Source organism: Leucoraja erinacea, chromosome 1 (assembly GCF_028641065.1).
Source record: "Leucoraja erinacea ecotype New England chromosome 1, Leri_hhj_1, whole genome shotgun sequence".
Taxonomy (NCBI): Eukaryota; Metazoa; Chordata; class Chondrichthyes; order Rajiformes; family Rajidae; genus Leucoraja; species Leucoraja erinaceus.
This window is the reverse complement of record NC_073377.1, coordinates 83,026,636-83,038,354: the sequence shown is the minus strand read 5'-3', so window position 1 is coordinate 83,038,354 and position 11,719 is coordinate 83,026,636. Positions and strand designations below refer to the sequence as shown.

Below are 11,719 nucleotides of genomic sequence, written 5' to 3'. Positions count from 1 at the left end.
TGAATTTACCTTACTTGCTATCTTTTTTTTTCCCTGTAAATCTAGGTAGCTGTGCCTCACAGTCACCCCGACTGGCACAGTAAATTGCAGCTCTCAACCTCGCCGTTTTCTATGTTTTTAACGGGTGGAAAAATGCGATTTTTCCCATCCACTAACATGTACCAGGACCCGGATGTGTCCTCCACCGGAGAATTTTGGTCACGTGGGTGCGGATCCACGCTCCAGTGACCTTTAGTGAAATCACCCTATACTGCATCTGCCACGCATCTGCCCATTCACTCAACCTGTCCAGGTCACCCTGCCACCTCCTAACATCCTCTTCACAGTTCACACTGCCACCCAGCTTTGTGTCATCCACAAATTTGCTAGTGTTGCTCCTAATTCTCTCTTCCAAATCATTAATATATATGGTAAACAGTTGCGGCCCCAACACCGAGCCTTGCAGAACTCCACTCGCCACTGCCTGTGATTCTGAAAAGGTCCCGTTCCCTCCTACTCTTTGCTTCGGCAATAACGGACGCCATTCCCCTCCATAGTTCGTTATAAGGAGGGTTCACTGTATTTCTGTAAATGGGTCAAGTTTGGAAGCATAACTTTCTGCGCCTGCGCCACTCGTACTCTATGGGGCCCACCCGTGACCGTGTCAAAGATGGCGCCCACCCGTGACCGTGTCAAAGATGGCGCCTGCCGTCACGTGGTAGCCGGCGCAGCCTGAGCGGAGGAGGGAGAGGAGCCGCCACTGCCATAGATACTAAAGGAGCTCTTATAGTATATTTGGCCACCGCTGCAGCCGGTTGTGTCCGGTCCGGGATGGCCAAGAATCTGCGGGCAGTGCTGCTGTTCGGCGGCTTTGCGGCCGCTGTCGGAGCTGCGTTTTATCCCATCTATTTCCGACCGCTGATGTACACTCAGGATTACCGTGAGTTGCAGAGGATGAGGGTCAGCACTTCGCGGCGGTGGCGGTTTGCTTTGACGGTTGAGCCCCGGGTCCAGCCCCAGCGGGACGGGTCCAGGTTGGGCCCCAGCGGGATGGCACCGGGTCCAGGTTCGCGGTCCCGTCTCCATGAGCTCGGCCGATGGAGGGAGGACTGGAGCAGGCGCTTGCCCGATCCGACCCGGCCCGGCCGTCAGTCAGCCAGTCTAGCCTGCTGAGCAAAGATTATAGAGGAGCTGAGTTCCTCGAGCAGTTTTTTCCGGACCACTAATGCAGTCTCTGTGAATTCCTGCGAATCGACTGGAAGGATAAAACAAACAAATGTCAACTCCCAGTACGGCCCCGGAGGACTGGTGCCTGTGCGGCCCGCACAACCTGGAAGCGGGTTTAAAGGATGGATAGAGACCGTAGATGGTACAATCTCTAAGAACTATCTCTCCTCTACTTCAGCAAAACACAAAGTGTTGGAGGAACTCAGCGGCATCATCTGTAGAGGGAATCAACAAGCGCCGGTGGGGTCGAGATCCTCCTCCAGTCACGTCTGTCCTTTTCTCTCCACAGATGCTGCCTGACCTGAGTTCCAACTGCACTTCGTGTTTTGCCGAAGTAAAGGGGAGACAGCTGGTAGAACGAGAAGAGGGGTGAATAGGGATGAAAGTACAGGGTGTAATAGGGATAACATGCCTTTTTAGTCATTTGAAGTTCTTCTTGGGCAGGTTGTAACGTTTAAATGGAAGCACACGAGCAAGGGAGACCCAATGAACCTTAAAACAATTTCCTGGTTGCAATTTGAGTCTCGTGTCCAGTCCTTGCAGCTGTTTCTTGTGGAAGACTTCACGAATTGGGACCAAGAGGAGGCCATTGGCCTTTGCTGCTGCTTTCCAGCATTATGTCCTTATCCTTGATTTGCTTAATGCCCAGGAATATATTAATTTCTGTTTTAAATGAACAGAATGACAGCAAGTGGAGTATATATTCCAAAGATCATAAGACGTGTGAGCAGAATTACGCCAATCGACCCATTGAGTCTGCTCCATCATTTGATCATGGCAGATCTATATTTCTCCCTCAACCGCATTCTGCCTTCACCCCATAACCATTGGTGTCCTTATTAATCAAGAACCTATCAAACTAGGCTTTAAAAATACCTGATGATTTGGCCCCCAAATGAATTCCACAGATTCAGCACCCTCTGGCTAAAGAAATTCCTCCTCATCTTCCATTCTAAAGATATGTCGTTTTATTCTGAGGTTGTGCCCTCTGGTCTAGACTCCCATGACTGGAAACATCCTCTCCATGTCCACTCTGCCCAGGCATTTCACCATCGTCTGAATAAAGACATTTCTGATCTCTGTACACTCAGAGCTGCTGTAGATTTGGAAGCAACAGCAGGAGAAGATTAGCAAGAGAAAACCATAATAAGGTTGGGTTCTTCATTAGGATGGAGAGTGACATTGTTAATTCAGAAACGAGGGTCCTGAACTTAAAGAAAGGTAACTTTGAGGGTATGAGAAGTGAATTGGCCAAGATAGACTGGCAATTGATTCTTAATGGGTTGACGGTGGATATGCAATGGAAGGCATTTAAAGACTGCATGGATGAACTACAACAATTGTTCAGCCCAGATTGGCAAATAAATAAATCAGGGAAGGTAGTGCATCCGTGGATAACAAGGGAAATCAGGGATAGTATCAAAACAAAAGATGAAGCGTACAAATTAGCCAGAAAAAGCAGCCTACCAGAGGACTGGGAGAAATTCAGAGTCCAGCAGAGGAGGACAAAGGGCTTAATTAGGAAATGGGAAATAGATTGAAAGAAAACTGGCAGGGAACACAAAAACTGACTGCACAAGCTTTTATAGATATGTGAAGAGAAAAAGATTAGTTAAAACAAATGTAGGTCCCTTGCAGTCAGAAACAGGTGAATTGATCATGGGGAACAAGGACATGGCAGACCAATTGAATAACTACTTTGTTTCTGTCTTCACTAAGGAAGACATAAATAATCTGCCGGAAATAGCAGCGGACCGGGGGTCAAATGAGATAGAGGAACTGAGTGAAATCCAGGTTAGCCGGGAAGTGGTGTTAGGTAAATTGAATGGATTAAAGGCCGATAAATCCCCAGGGCCAGATAGGCTGCATCCCAGAGTACTTAAGGAAGTAGCTCCAGAAATAGCTAATGCATTAATGGTAATTTTTCAAAACTCTTTAGATTCTGGAGTAGTTCCTGAGGATTGGAGGGTAGCTAATGTAACCCCACTTTTTTAAAAAGGGAGGGAGAGAGAAAACGGGGAATTACAGACCAATTAGTCTAATGTCGGTGGTGGGGAAACTGCTAGAATCGGTTATTAAAGATGGGATAACAGCACATTTGGAAAGTGGTGAAATCATTGGACAAAGTCAGCATGGATTTATGAAAGGTAAATCATGTCTGACGAATCTTATAGAATTTTTCGAGGATGTCACTAGTAGAGTGGATAAGGGAGAACCAGTGGACGTGTTATATCTGGACTTTCAGAAGGCTTTCGACAAGGTCCCACATAAGAGATTAGTATACAAACTTAAAGCACACGGTATTGGGGGTTCAGTATTGATGTGGATAGAGAACTGGCTGGCAGACAGGAAGCAAAGAGCAGGAGTAAACGGGTCCTTTTTACAATGGCAGGCAGTGACTAGTGGGGTACCGCAAGGCTCAGTGCTGGGACCCCAGCTATTTACGATATATATTAATGATTTGGACGAGGCAATTGAATGCAACATCTCCAAGTTTGCGGATGACACGAAGCTGGGGGGCAGTGTTAGCTATGAGGAGGATGCTAGGAGGCTGCAAGGTGACTTGGATAGGCTGGATGAGTGGGAAAATGCATGGCAGATGCAGTATAATGTGGATAAATTTGAGGTGATCCACTTTGGTGGCAAAAACAGGAAAGTAGACTTTATCTGAATGGTGGCCGATTAGGAAATGGGGAGATGCAACGAGACCTGGGTGTCATGGTACACCAGTCATTAAAAGTAGGCATGCAAGTGCAGCAGGCAGTGAAGAAGGCGAATGAATGGTATGTTAGCATTCATAGCGAAAGGATTTGAGAATAGAAGCAGGGAGGTTCTACTGCAGTTGTACAGGGTCTTGGTGAGACTACACCTGGAGTATTGCGTACAGTTTTGGTCTCCTAATCTGAGGAAAGTTATTCTTGCCATAGAGGGAGTACAGAGAAGGTTCACCAGACTGATTCCTGGGATGTCAGGACTTTCATATGAAGAAAGACTGGATAGACTTGGTTTGTACTCGCTAGAATTTAGAAGATTGAGGGGGGAACTTATAGAAACTTACAAAATTCTTAAGCCGTTGGACAGGCTAGATGCAGAAAGATTGTTCCCGATGTTGGGAAGTCCCAGAACAAGGGGTCTGGGGGCCTCATCCCAGTTTCACAGTTTACGGATAAGGGGCTAGAATCTTTTAGGAAGAGATGAGGGAAAACATTTTAGAAACAGTGGTACAATCTCATTCTCTACAGAAGGGTTGAGGGAGTTCATTGGCTAGATGCAGGGAGATTGTGGCCCTTGTTGGGAAGGGGGTATGGAGAACAAGGGGTCACAGTTGGATGATCAGCCATGAAATATTTTTGGCGGGAGCCTCGAGGGCCGATGAGGAACCTGCAACATTTTTCAACAGTGGTGATATCTCTCTGAACCTGAAGTCTCTGCCACAGAAGGTATATCTAGCCTGTCCAGCCCTTTCATTGTGTTTTGATGAGATCTGTCATTTTTTAAGACTCTAGAACCCCCTCTTTCATAGGTTCCACAGTACTCGCCAAACCCTACACCTTGTACTTCTTTGATAATAAGGGATCATGGGGGTATGGAGAGCTACTTATCTTAAGGTAAACGGGATACTTCTTAATTGGATGATCAGCCATGATCATATTGAATGGCGGTGCAGCCTCGAAGGGCCGAATGGCCTACACCTGCACCTATTTTCTATGTTTCAGTCTCAAATGGACTACCCCTTATTCTGAATATCTGCTCCCTGAACCTGAAGTCATCAGCCAGGGAAAACATCCTTATATCTAGCCTGTCAAGCCCTTTATGTTGTGTTTTGATGAGATCTGTCATTTTTCTAAACTCTAGAAACCCCTCTTTCATAGGTAGGAGACCAAAACTCCACAGTATCTCGCCAAACCCTAGCTCTTTTCACTGCTTCCTTGCATTTGGTCCCTCAAAAATACTTCATTTGTTACTTCTGTACTTCTTTATTGATAATAAATTGGTCTTGGATGGCCATTTCAAAGTCCGCTCCTTCATTTTCACACAAACCTGAGGAAAGCCTAATTTGACACTAAATATAAGCTGTAAGCTAGCCCAGAAACCAATTTAATATCTTCTTATATTTTTAACTAAAACTCGGCTTCATCAATTTGTCCGCTCATTTTAACGGTATGTTGCGCCTCAGGACTAGCACTAGACAAACACTACCAGGTCCCTTTGGAAATCTCTCGCCATTAACCAAATACCATGTTTTTCTATTCTCACGGTGGATATTTTCCACTTTACATTCTCTCATTCACTCACTAAAATTGGTCATGTCCTCTTCAAGCCTCATTACTTATTTCTCTGTATCATCATTCCACTTAGTTTAATATCTGGAGCAAACTTGGAAGTATGGCATTTGTTCCCCTCGTGACGAATTGTCAGTGTCGGTTATGAAAAACTGGGGCCAAAGTTCCAATCCCTGCCGTTCATCACTCATCACAGGTGTCAACCTAAGAACCATCCATTTATTCCCACTGTGCTTTTCATTCAATTACCTGCTCTCCAGAAAATAGAAGCAACCCATAACCCCTTCACGACAGCCTTGCAATTTGATATGATCATAGCTAATCTATGCTGAATTTAATTCCTCTGCCAGTTCCCTATAAGCCCACAATTCATCGATCTTTTAAATATCGATTTATCTGCAGCTTGAATATATCTAATAATCTGGCCTCCCTCTGCTCCCTGGGGCGGAGAATTGCAGAGACTCACCTGAGAGAATGATTTTATATACACGGTTTTAAATGACTGGCCTTTTATCTAGTAGCTTTCACCCCTTGTTTGTGATTCATAGTCAATGTCAAAATGTTATTTCCCCAGTTTCATGTTCTCAAACCTCAATGACCAACCTATACTACAGTTGTTAAAAACCTCCTCACAATCCCAATGCATCACTTCCACTTGTTCCTTCTGTTTTAATTACATTCTCAAAAAAAATCAGATGAATCAAATATGATTTTCCTTTCGTTGTGAAGCTAGTCAATCGTATTGATTTCTGTTATGTTATATCCTTAATCGTAGGTTCCTGTAATTCCCCTATTCCTCCCATTAGGCTAATAGTTTGGTGGTTCCCTGTTTTCTTTTTCCCTTCTTAAATAGTGAGGTCACATTTACGCCCCAATCCACAGGAATAATTACAAAATTGATAACATTTTGGAAGATGGATAGGAAAAATATTGTTGCTTCAGTGAGATCGCAGAACAGATTTACGAAAATAATGCCAAGTACGAGGCATTTCAATTATATAGATACACTGGAGAAATTAATATTGTTCTCTTTGGATCAGAGGAGGTGTACATGTTGATTTGAAGACAAATTATGATGGTTGAAGGCAGAGAGAGAGAGAAACTGTCCTCATTGTCAGAGTGATTCAAAGTAGGAATGTGCTTTCAAAAGCAACGGAAGACAGATTCAAATGTGGCAGAAGGGTGCACTAGTGTAGCGTGTGCCATTGATGAAATGTATACCCAAACCAGAAACCTCTCCACCAAGTTATCAATTTATGATAGCTTACAGCCAACCTCAGAAGGACAGATAGACACAAAATGCTGGAATAACTGGAATGCTGGAATAACTCAGTGGGTTCTTGGTTTCTTGGTCCTCCAAAATATTCCAAATGGAATTTAAACTGGAGGTGGGTCATGCAGCATCTCTGGAGAAAAGGAATAGGTGACGTTTCGGGTCGAGACCATTCATCAGATCGAAGGGCAGTTTGGGCTGGGTAATAAGTTCTGGCTTTGCTAGCGTTGCCAGTTTCCTGCAAATAAATAAGAAAAATATATTTACGATGCAATAGAACTTCATTTATCCCAGGAGGGAAATTGGTCTGCCAACAGTCATAAAAACACAACAAGATGCATGAAACATGAAATTATAGTGATGACTTGAAAGTCCCGGATTGGGGATGTACAAAGATGGTGGAGGGAAGTCGGTCTACCCCATGACAGAAGGGGGAGATGTACAGTTTGATAACCACAGGGAAAATAGATCTGTGTGTGTACTGTGTAACCAGTCTGTTGCTGAAGGTGCTCCACAGGTTGACCAGTGTGTCCTGGAGGGGGTGAGCTGTATTGTCCAAGATGTTCTGCAGATTGAGGAGCATCCTCCGCTCCAAGACCATCTCCAGTGAATCCAACTCCAACCCCAGGACGGAGCCAGCATTTTGAGGAGTCTTTAAAGGAGTAAAGCTTTATAAATGGAAAGCTGTTTTCCTTTTAACTCTGTACCTTCATCCCAAACGTTACTCATGTTTCCAGGAACAAGATAGACACAAAATGTTGGAGTAACTCAGCGGGACAGGCGGCATCTCTGGAGAGAAGGAATGGGTGATGCTTTGGGTCAAGACCCTTCTTCAGACCCTCTCTCCAGAGTTATCCCGCTGTGTTACTCCAGCTTTTTGTGTTTATCTTTGGTTTAAACCAGCAACTGCAGTTCCTTCCTACACATGGTTCAGGGCTTGACTTGCCATTACTGCATTGTTGTCACCAATCAAAATCCTGTGCTCTCCTCACCCCATTTACTACATAGGCAGCACCTCTCCAAGGAAACATTGGGCCTTCCTCAAAATGGCTGCACTCAAGCAAAATCAGTCACTCATGCTCCCAATTGTGATTCTGCTGTTAGCTATTTTGTGGAACTGTTGTTTGTTACCTAATAGTAGTTAGGTAAAACAAATTAATTCTGAATAATTTATCAATTCAATGATGATTACATTGTTATTGTCATAAGGTGAATATTAAACAATTGCACAAATACTTTTAAACAGAGCAGGAGCAAAAGGTGAATCGAACTGGAATAAATCAGGACGAAATTCAACCTGGAGGTGAGCTTTTCGGACCTTGTTGCTTAGTCATTGATTATGCTAATATAGAAATCATTTTAAGCTATTCAATATTCCAAATTATCTTTGATAAATATGTTTTTAACATTTGCTGGATCAAGAACAACGGAGGGAATCTTTACTTTGAGTTGGAGGATATAGGTGAGGTACTAAATTAGTACTTTGCATCTGTATTCACTGAGGGGGACGAGTTGGAGGACAACTTGATCAGTGTAGAGAATGCAAATATGCTAGGGCAATTATAGAATGAGAAGGTGGTGCAGAGACTCTTGAAGAGCATTAAGGTGGTCGAGTCTCCACGGCCTGATGGGCTCTATCCCAGTTTAGTGAGGGAAACCAGAGAGGAAATTGCAGGGATCGCTTTTTCTTCTCTAGCCACACGCGAGGTCCCAGAGAACTGGATAGTGGCCAATGTTGTCCATTGTTTAAGAAGGGGAGCAGAGAGAATACAGGGATCTATCTATAGGCTGGTGAGCCTCACATCAGAGGTAGGGAAACTATTGGAGCGAATACTTTGAGATAACATTTATTCCCATTTGGAAGAGAATGGACTAACGAGAGATAGCCAGCACTGCTTTGTAGTGACAGATCGTGACTAACTTGATCGAGCTTTTTGAGGAGGTGACAAAAGGGATTGAAGAAGGTTGTGTGGTGGGTGTTGTATACATGAATTTTAGCGAGGCTTTTGATAAGGTCCCTCATGGTAGGCAGATCCAGAAGATTAAGGTCGATGGGATTCAGGATTGCTTGGTCATATGGATGCAGAGCTGGTTTATACATGGAACAGAGGTTTGTGGTGGAAGGTAGATATTCTGGCTGGAGGTCTGTGACCATTGGAATACTGCGGAGATCTGTGCTGGGACCTCTGTTGTTTGTGGTATATAATTGAACTAGTAGTAAATGTAGATGGGTTGGTGAGTAGGTTTGCTGACAGCATTAAGATTGGAGGAGTTGCAGACGGTGAGGATTGCTGTCAGAAAGCACAACAGGATATAGACCAGCTGCAGAAATGGTAGATGGAGTTTAACCTGAGCAAGTGTGAATTGTTGCACTTTGGGGAGTTGAATGTAAGGAAAGAATATACAGTTAACGGCAAGACCCTTAACAGCAATGATGTGCAGAGGGATCTTGGAGTCCAAGTTCATAGCTCATTGAAGGTGGCAGCACAAGTAGATAGGATGGTAAAGGCTTGCCTTCATTGCTAGGGGCATTGAATATCCATCAGAAAGTCACGATGCAGCTCCCTGGGACTTTGGTCATGTCATATTTGGAGCACTGCATGGAGTTCAGGTCACCCCATTGCACTAATGATGTGGAGGGTTTAGAGGGGGTGCAAAGAAGGTTTACCAGAATGTTGCTTGGATTAATGGATTTCGGCTGCAGGGAGAGATTGGATAGACGTGGATTGTTTTTTTTTTTTTGGAATGTCAAAGGTTCAAGGGAAACTTTGATAAAGTATATACAATTTTGAGACGCATAGATTGGATAGACAGTCAGAACCTTTTTCCCCAGGGTGAAAATGTCCAATACTAGTGGTGCCTAGCTATAAGGTGAGAAGGGAAATGTGTCAATGGAGACGTGCAGGGCAAGTTTTTTTTTACAGAGAGTAGTGGTGGCCCAGAACACATTGCCTGGGGTTGTGTTGGCGGCAGATAGGATAGTGGCGTTTAAGAAGCTTTTAGAGAGGCGCCTGGAAGTGCAAGGAATAGTGGAATATGGATTATGTACAGGCAATGAGATTGGTTTAACTTGGCATCATGTTCGGCACAAACATTGTGAGCCGAAGGGCCCATTCTTGTGCAGTATTGTTCGATGTTCTATGAATTTTTGTTTTGATTGAATAATCAAATAAAAGTATCTGTGATTAGTGTTTTTTGATTTTGTTTGTTGGAGCATTACATTTCATATATTTTCTTTGGATTCAACCTTCTGAAAATGAAAATTGCAAGGAAAAATACTTTGGCAATATTCAACAAATTATATTTATTTGGTTCATTCTTGAACACTTGTTGATCTTTGGTACTGGTACTAAAGTTGTGATGTGGAACAGCATTATCAATGTTTACTAGAATCTCCTTTCATTTATGAACTGTAGATATTTATGTTACAAAAGAACATAGGCACAACAGTCTTTATTTTGTGCAATAAGGCACAACATCTATTGTGTTTCTGCTCCCACCACATTTTCACCGTTGGGCAGTTTGGCACTACAGACTTCCTCACAATTTTTTCAGAAGGAGGCGAAACTCCACTTAAATTCTTAAAAATATGTACACATTGGTGAATCTAATGAATGATAGCTATTATTAGCAATTTTTATAATATTTAGCCATATTTGTAAGTGCACATATGTGTTGTAAACTCTGCTCTTTAAATTTGAAAGTACTTTATGTAACATTGCATGCACATGATCATATTTCTCTTGAACTCGGCACGTACATTTTACAATTGATTAACATTCTATGTTTCATGTGAATATTTTTTTGTACTGGTGATAGCAGAATCATGACTTTATAACCCAGTTTTGTCATTGAAGTTGAATTTCATGTGAGCAGATGTTTCATTTTTTTACCTTTGGAATTCAGATTTTAAATGTGGCAATCTTGCAGATGTATATAATCTTGTGTGTGACATATTCCACTTTGACCAAATTTTAATCTCTTTTTAAAGGAATGAAAGTCTGGTCTGACCCCTTCAATCGGAAATAATCAAACTGTTGATGTTATCATGAAGAATGCTTCAGCGACCATTTGTGCCTTGCCATTCAAATTCTATGAGGAAATAATTGTCTAATCATTGTAATGCTAATCAATGAATTAGGTAATGGCAGGATTTGTATATAAATGGATATTTCTATTTAAATTCGCAATATTGACTGATGCTAGCTCAACACCACTGAAATAAATTATCTGGTCTTTATTATGGGTATCACAGAAAATTTATTGTGCATATCTTGGCTACTGCGTTCTCTACATCACATTGCAATTGCTCACACATTCATTGGGCGTAATGCATTTTGAGGCACCCAGGGGAGTTTATATTCTGTACTATAGGTCCGTGTGCCGTTTGCATGTTTTCCCTGTGATTGCGTGGGTTTCCTCTGGGTCCTCTGATTTCCTCCCACATCCCAATGATGTATGGGTTTGTAGGTAATTGGACTCTTGATGTGTATGGAGTGGATGAGAAAGTTGGATAACGTAGAACTAGTATGAACACCTGATCGATGATTGGTGTGGACTCTAAAGGCACAAGGGCCTGTTTTCATGCTGTCTCTAAAACCCAAACTCTTCATTTGGTGTACTATACCTTTGTCTGATGTATGCTTTACATACCTTTGTATGCTGTGGAAACGTTTTATTAAATAAAGCAGTTACTCATCTGACTACATTTCTTTGCATCTAATCATATACAGTATTGTTTAATTACTTTTTTCATCTGTATTTGAGGCCAGTTCATTGGCTATATTTAAGAGGGAGTGGCCCTTGTGGCTAAAGGGATCAGGGGGTATGGAGAGAAGGCAGGTACAGGCTACTGAGTTGGATGATCAGCCATGATCATATTGAATGGCGGTGCAAGCCCAAAGGGCCGAATGGCCTACTCCTGCACCTATTTTCTATGTTTCTATTTGCTTACGGT

The 11,719-nt window shown here is 42.8% G+C and overlaps 1 protein-coding gene across 1 annotated transcript; it reads left to right on the top strand.

Annotated features, from left to right (window-relative positions):
• The first annotated feature begins 707 nt into the window (after positions 1–707).
• smim20 (small integral membrane protein 20) lies at positions 708–11,466 on the top strand. The gene is made up of 3 exons (XM_055637956.1): positions 708–919; positions 8,009–8,065; positions 10,754–11,466. The coding sequence occupies exons 1-3, from the start codon at positions 811–813 to the stop codon at positions 10,789–10,791; spliced, it is 204 nt and encodes a 67-aa protein (XP_055493931.1). The 5' UTR covers positions 708–810; the 3' UTR covers positions 10,792–11,466.
• The last annotated feature ends 253 nt before the right edge of the window (positions 11,467–11,719 follow it).

Bases quoted from the DNA above. Each gene is read 5' to 3' on its own strand.
- smim20 (XM_055637956.1), top strand. From the start codon at position 811: ATGGCCAAGAATCTGCGGGCAGTGCTGCTGTTCGGCGGCTTTGCGGCC. The intron at 920-8,008 runs GTGAGTTGCAGA...ACTTTTAAACAG, and splicing joins GATGTACACTCAGGATTACC to AGCAGGAGCAAAAGGTGAAT. The intron at 8,066-10,753 runs GTGAGCTTTTCG...CTCTTTTTAAAG, and splicing joins GGACGAAATTCAACCTGGAG to GAATGAAAGTCTGGTCTGAC.